Source organism: Nansenia antarctica (genome assembly GCF_963989245.1).
Source record: "Nansenia antarctica genome assembly, chromosome: 18".
In the NCBI taxonomy this organism is placed as follows: domain Eukaryota; kingdom Metazoa; phylum Chordata; class Actinopteri; order Argentiniformes; family Microstomatidae; genus Nansenia; species Nansenia antarctica.
The window spans coordinates 835,371-842,870 of record NC_137691.1 but is presented as its reverse complement, the minus strand read 5'-3'; the positions used below and the strand labels follow the sequence as shown (position 1 = coordinate 842,870).

General features: G+C 49.0%; 1 protein-coding gene across 1 annotated transcript in view; it reads right to left on the bottom strand.

Annotated features, from left to right (window-relative positions):
- LOC308173435 (contactin-3-like) overlaps nt 1-7,500 on the bottom strand; it is a gene marked incomplete at both ends in the record, with an annotated part of 50,860 nt that overhangs the window by 3,588 nt on the left and 39,772 nt on the right. Inside the window, 4 exons of the mRNA XM_080548468.1 lie at nt 3,723-3,832; nt 4,583-4,817; nt 5,559-5,629; nt 6,790-6,939. Coding sequence (XP_080404594.1) covers nt 3,723-3,832; nt 4,583-4,817; nt 5,559-5,629; nt 6,790-6,939 — 566 coding nt within the window. The remainder of the gene's footprint in view (nt 1-3,722; nt 3,833-4,582; nt 4,818-5,558; nt 5,630-6,789; nt 6,940-7,500) is intronic.

Genomic DNA, 7,500 nt, shown 5'->3' with positions numbered 1-7,500 from the left:
TTCTAACAGCTTTACATTCTAACAGGTTTACTAACAGGTTTACTAACAGGTCTACTAACAGGTTTACTAACAGGTCTACTAACAGGTTTACTAACAGGTCTACTAACAGGCTTACTAACAGGTTTACTAACAGGTTTACTAACAGGTTTACTAACAGGTCTACTAACAGGTTTACTAACAGTCTAACATGTTTACTACCATGTTTACTAACAGGTTTACTAACAGGTCTACTAACAGGTTTACTAACAGTCTAACATGTTTACTAACATGTTCACTAACAGGTTTACTAACAGGTCTACTATGAATGAATGAATGGACTTTATTGTCATTGCTACAGTACAGGTACCAAACAACGAAATTTAGGAGGGGTGGCTCCCCTGGTGTTAGGGAAGGGAAAAAAATAACACTTTTAAAAAATCACAAGAAGGGAAGGAGCTGGTTTACATAAATAAAGGCTATGTACACTATCCACTGTACTATACTGTACAGATAGACGACTAGGGTTGTCATATTGCACAATAGTATTGTTTCACGTTATTTAAAGTGTCACAGTTTGCAGGCTTGAAATGTACATGTTTGTGCCTCAGCACTACACCTGATTTTTTCAGTCCAGCAGCTGCCATACAATCCGTCCAGACTGTCCAGGGCCCAGAACTTAGGTCTTTGCTGTGTTCAGGGCCTGGACGGCCCTGTGGTAGAAGCTGTTCTTCAGTCTGTTTGTCTTTGCGGCCAGGGTCCTGAACCGCCTTTTCGAGGGCAGCCTGGTAAAGTGTTCGTACCCAGGGTGGGTCGGGTCCCTGGAGATCTTGGAGGCCTTCCTGAGACAGCGTGTGTTGTACAGCTCTTCCAGAGAGGGGAGGGGGGCGCCGGTGATCTTCTGTGCTGTTCTCACGACTCTCTGTAGCGCATTTCTCTCCGCTGTTGTGCAGCTGGAGAACCAGTTGCAGATGCCGTAGGTGAGGATGCTCTCCACTGCGCCGCGGTAGAAGGTCACCAGTATCTCCTGCTTGCTGTGTTCCTTCCTGAGGACTCTCAGGGTGTATAGCCGCTGTTGTGCCCTCTTGATGGTGCCTTTTGTGTTGTCCTTCCAGGTCAGGTCATCCCGCATGTGCATCCCCAGGAATCAAATACTAACAGGTTTACTAACAGTCTAACATGTTTACTAACATGTTTACTAACAGGTTTACTAACAGGTCTACTAACAGACTAACAGGTTTACTAACAGGTTTACTAACAGGTTTACATTCTAACAGGTTTACATTCTAACAGGTTTACTAACAGGTCTGCTAACAGGTTTACTAACAGGTTTACTAACAGGTTTACTAACATGTTTACTAACAGGTTTACTAACAGGTTTACTAACAGGTTTACTAACAGGTTTACTAACAGGTTTACTAACAGTCTAACATGTTTACTAACAGGTTTACTAACAGGTTTACTAACAGGTTTACTAACAGGTTTACTAACAGGTATACTAACAGGTTTACTAACAGGTTTACTAACAGGTTTACTAACATGTTTACTAACATGTTTACTAACAGGTTTACTAACAGGTTTACTAACAGGTTTACTAACAGGTTTACTAACAGGTCTACTAACAGGTTTACTAACAGGTTTACTAACAGGTTTACTAACAGGTTTACATTCTAACAGGTTTACATTCTAGCAGGTTTACATTCTAGCAGGTGTACAGAGATTCATGATGGCTCCAGTCCAGTGACTATCTAGTGACTAGAGACCCTAGCCCATACATCCATCCATTATCATGTTATTCTAGCAGGTTTCCATTCTAACAGGCCAGCAGGTCTACAGAGCTCCATGGCTCTCGTCCATCCATACATCCATCCATTATCTCCGGGGCCATGGCAACCAGCGCGTTGTTGCCGAGGGCCAGAGGTGACAGAGATTGAAAGAGCAGTGGGGGAGAACCAAACACTCCGCTTGCATGCTTAAGAGGAGGGGGGGGGGGGGGCTTTCTTAAGAGGAGGGGGGGGGGGGGGGCTTTCTTAAGAGGAGGGGGGGGGGGGGGCTTTCTTAAGAGGAGGGGGGGGGGGGGGCTTTCTTAAGAGGAGGGAGGGAGGGGCTTTCTTAAGAGGAGGGAGGGAGGGGCTTTCTTAAGAGGAGGGAGGGAGGGGCTTTCTTAAGAGGAGGGGGGGGGGCTTTCTTAAGAGGAGGGGGGGGGGGGGTTCTTAAAGGAGGGGGGGGGACGACTTTCTGATTGGTTTCCAGACACTGCAGAGAGGTGGTCAAGACATTTAGAGAAAGGGTGTCTCAACACAAATGGTACAGAAATGATAATAATAGAATGAAACGATTCTGTCAACATTATTGAAAGCCACTGCAAGAGCGACTGCTGTCCAGCTGCATGGTCATGTCTGCACAATCTGCATCACTTCAAGGGATCTTCAGCATGTCTCCATGAATCAAATGTCAAACGTACAGTAGTTGCTTTACCTACAGTATACAAATATAGTGTACTAGATAACATCAACAAAAAATAATTTCTGTGTACTTTGGTGACTATCCTGTGGCTGTGGAACAGCCTTCCTAGCCAGCTAAGGGAACAGCCTTCCTATCCAGCTAAGGGAACAGCCTTCCTAGTCAGCTAAGAGAACAGCCTTCCTAGTCAGCTAAGAGAACAGCCTTCCTATCCAGCTAAGGGAACAGCCTTCCTAGTCAGCTAAGAGAACAGCCTTCCTAGCCAGCTAAGAGAACAGCCTTCCTAGCCAGCTAAGAGAACAGCCTTCCTAGCCAGCTAAGAGAACAGCCTTCCTAGTCAGCTAAGGGAACAGCCTTCCTAGCCAGCTAAGAGAACAGCCTTCCTAGCCAGCTAAGGGAACAGCCTTCCTAGCCAGCTAAGGGAACAGCCTTCCTAGCCAGCTAAGAGAACAGCCTTCCTAGCCAGTTAAGAGAACAGCCTTCCTAGCCAGCTAAGGGAACAGCCTTCCTAGCCAGCTAAGAGAACAGCCTTCCTAGTCAGCTAAGGGAACAGCCTTCCTAGCCAGCTAAGGGAACAGCCTTCCTAGCCAGCTAAGGGAACAGCCTTCCTAGCCAGCTAAGGGAACAGCCTTCCTAGCCAGCTAAGGGAACAGCCTTCCTAGCCAGCTAAGGGAACAGCCTTCCTAGCCAGCTAAGGGAACAGCCTTCCTAGCCAGCTAAGGGAACAGCCTTCCTAGCCAGCTAAGGGAACAGCCTTCCTAGCCAGCTAAGGGAACAGCCTTCCTAGCCAGCTAAGGGAACAGCCTTCCTAGCCAGCTAAGGGAACAGCCTTCCTAGCCAGCTAAGGGAACAGCCTTCCTAGTCAGCTAAGAGAACAGCCTTCCTAGCCAGCTAAGGGAAGTACAGAGCCTGGACTCTTAAGACAGACCTAAAAACCTGTTTATTCAAAAAGGCCTTTGACTGTTGAACCTGTTGACTGTTGACGTTTTTAACTTATTATGTTTTTAGGCTGTTTTTGTTGTTGTTGTTGTTTACTCTGTAGCACTCTGAGATTCTTTTGAAGGAATAATTATTAATTAATTCATAATTAATAATAATAATAATAATAACAATCATTTATATTATTACATTATAATATTATTATTATTGTTATTATTCTCTGCCTCTCTGCTGGCAGAGTGAGTACTATTATTATTATTATTATTATTATTTGCATTAATATTATCATCATCATCATCATCATCATCATCATCATCATCATGATAACCTCCAGAGCGTCCTACCTCGTATCCCAGGATCCTCTCTGAGCTGGTGGGCGGAGCCTCCCAGACCACCTGGATCTGCCCGGCCGACACACTCCTGCCCCCCACCCCCCTGGGAGCTGCGCTGGGGCCTGCAGAGACACACACGGGTCAGACAGGTCAGACACACACACACACACACACACACACACACACACACACACACACACACACACACACTCAGCCAACACTGTCAGACACACTAACAGGAACCAGCAGAGAGGCAGAGAGGCAGAGAATAGATCTGGGTTACAGCTATTACCTGGGCTCTGTTACCTGGGTCTGTTACCTGTCTATTACCTGGGTCTGTTACCTGGGTCTGTTACCTGGGTCTGTTACCTGGGTCTGTGACTGACATGAAATATCTGCCACAGCAAATTCAATTAACGAAAATACCTCCCTGAGAGCGCTGTAATCTAGTGTCTGTAGCACTTCCTGTTACATCTGCCCACAACAACATAACATCAACATAACATCAGGCTGGCTGGAGACGTACTGCCCCCTGACTGTCCAAGGTCTCCTGACTAGGAGAGAGAAAATATGTCTGTGTGTGTGTGTGTGTGTGTGTGTGTGTGTGTGTCTGCATGTGTGTGTGAGCGTGACTCCCTCTCAGCCTGTGCGTGTGTGTGTGTGTGTGTGTGTGTCTGTGTGTGAGTGTGCGTGTATGTGTGTCTGTCTGTCTGTGTGTGTGTGTGTGTGCATACATGCATGTGTGTGTGTGTGTGTCTGTCTGTCTGTCTGTGTGTGTGTGTGTGTGTGTGTGTGTCTATGCATGCCTGCGTGTGTATGTGAGTGTGTGTGTGTGCATACATGCATGCCTGTGAGTGTGTGTGTGTGTTTACCTTCCTCCGCTGAGAACACGGTTGCTATGGAGCTGAAGGGCCCCTCCCCCCGGTTGTTGAACGCCCCCACCTTCACGCTGAAGGGGGAGAAGGGCGCCAGCGTGTCGTTGCGGTAGACGTAGCGCGCCGCCCCCGGCGTGGAGATGACCGCGCGCGTCCAGGTGACGGCGCCTAGCGGCCGGAAGGCGATGATGTAACCGAACCCCTCGCCGTTCTGCTGCTCCTCCGACACGGGCTGGGAGCGACACACAACACTGTAGTGATATTAAAACGCATACAGACCCAGACACAGACCCCCCCACCTCTCCACCTCCACCTCCACCTCCACCTCTGCCCTCAGCCCTATGTTCCCTATATTTCCTCAGCCCTATGTTCCCTATATTTCCTCAGCCCTATGTTCCCTATGTTCCCTATGTTCCCTCAGCCCACATAGGGAACATAGAGAACATAGGGCTGAGGGAACATAGAGAACATAAGGGCTAACCCCTTGGCTAGCTAGCTACGAGGTCTGCCATGATTAGACATCTCATCCCACAGCAGTGCTAGAATCACCACCCTCCCTCATCTTTTATTCTTCCCTGCATGGGAACATAATGGGAGCTGAAGTGGGCTTCAAAGAGCCACTCTGTCCCTCCAGCCCAATCACAGCCCAGCGTAGGGCAGCCCTCCAATCACAGCCCAGGGTAGGGCAGCTCTCCAATCACAGCCCAGGGTAGGGCAGCCCTCCAATCACAGCCAGGGCAGGGCAGCCCTTCAATCACAGCCCAGGGCAGGGCAGCCCTCCAATCACAGCCCAGGGTAAGGCAGCCCTCCAATCACAGCCCAGGGTAGGGCAGCTCTCCAAGGCCAGGGCAGAGTGGAGGGGCAGGCCTCTGCCGCCTGCCCAACATTAAATCGCTCCATTCAATTCTGCACAATTAAGCAAAACCATTACCCAGGAGCCGAGGAGCAGAGTAGAATGTGACAGATGACTTACCTCCCATGTGATCACTAGTTCAGACTTGGTTCCTCCGCCACCTCCGACATCCGTGGGCGGCGTGTCAGGCACTGTGAGACAGAGACAAGACCAGAGGACAGAGGTTAGAACGGGGCTAAGAGAGCCTGAGAACTACAGGCCTGGATGTCTAGTCTTACCACACACCTAGATGACTAGTCTTAACACACAGATTTAAACCTAGATGTCGAACCTTAACACACAGCTCAACTATGTTCCCTATGTTCCCTCAGCAGGCTAATTTACAAGACACGCCAACTAGTGGCCAACTAGTGGTGTTTGTGTGTAAGTAGCAGCTTTCCATTGTAAAGACGGCTCTTACAGTAGGTAACATAGGCACGGCTGTTCTCGTGTTAAACCGACAATCTGTGATTCAAACAACAACAAACAAAGCGTCTCTCTCTGCGGGGCGTAGCAACGTAAACACTCTCAGGTTCACACGCAGCTGAAGACTCTGAGAGAGATGATCAATAGCCCGGTGGTGGAGCCGTACAGTGTTTACAATTACAAACAATGCAGTCAAACATGTTTTCCTTCTCCCATAATCAATGGCGATAAATAATTAATAAAACAAATGTATGTAGCAGTTATAGATCGCCTCTCGGTGCATTGTGGATGTTTTCTATTGTACAGACACACAGACTGTTGACAGGCGTGAGGGATCATGGAGAAGCGTTTGGCTGTTAAGCTCACAGTGATGTTCAACAAACACGGTTTTACTTGACGACTGTTCCAGTGCGCTGGCTCCACAGCGCTGTGCGCCGCTCGTGTGCAGCCTGGTGTGTGTGTGTGTGTGTGTTTGCCACCCTAAAGTAAATGGTGCGTCACATTCAATCCTGTCACATCAGCAAATGGTTCAAGTAGCGTTTAATGTCAGATGTCACCGGTGTGTCTGTGCGTGCATGCGTGTGTGTGTGCGTGTGTGTGTGTATCTGTGTGTGTGTGCGTCTGTGCGTGCATGTGTGTGTGTGTGTGTGTGTGTGTGTGCGTGACTGTGTGTGTGTGTGTGCATGTGCGTGTGTGAATGTGTGTGTGTGTGTGTGTGTGTGTGTCTGCGTGTGCATGTGTGCATGCATGTGTGTGTGTGCATGTGGGTGTCTGAGTATCTGTGCGTGTGTGCATGTGTGTGTGTGTCTCTGTGTGTGTGTGTGTGTGTGTGTGTGTGTGTGTGTGTCAGAGAGCGGGGGGGGGGGGGGGGGGGAGGGAGACTCACTGGCGTCCTCTGTCCTGGTCTTGGGGGAGGGGGGGCTGGGCTCCCCCATGCCCACGCTGTTCCTGGCCACCACCCTGAACTCATACTCCACCCACGCATTCAGACCCACCACCGTGGCCGTCAGGGTGTTACCACCGATCACCTCAGGGACTGGTGGGGAGGGGGGGGAGGAGTGGAGAGGAGAGGAGGGGGGGGGGGGGGGGGGAGAGGAGGGAGGAGAGGATGAGAGGAGGAGAGGAGGAGAGGAGGAGGGGGGGAGAGGAGAGAGAGGAGAGGAGAGAGAGGAGGAGAGGAGAGGAGGAGAGGAGACAGTTTCCAAATTAGGATCTCACACAAATGAAACATGAATAGAAGCAGAGCAGATATACCATACAGATATATATAGATGTATATAATACACCATATCAGACGTTTGGACACACTTCATTCAGCTGAACAGGAAAGTGAGTCCAGACGTTTGACTGGTACTGGACTGAAATCCAAAACGCAGAGTGAACTACAACACTGCTATTTTCAGCTTTCTGCTCTGTGTTTGTAAACGTATACATGTCATGTATGTCCTGTATGGTGTAACCAGATGAGAACAGCGTGTGTGTGTGTGTGTGTGTGTGTGTGTGTGTGTGTGTGTGTGTCTGTGTGTGTGTGTGTGTGTGTGTGTGTGTCTGTGTGTGTGTGTGTGTGTGTGTGTGTGTGTGTGTGTGTGTACGTGAC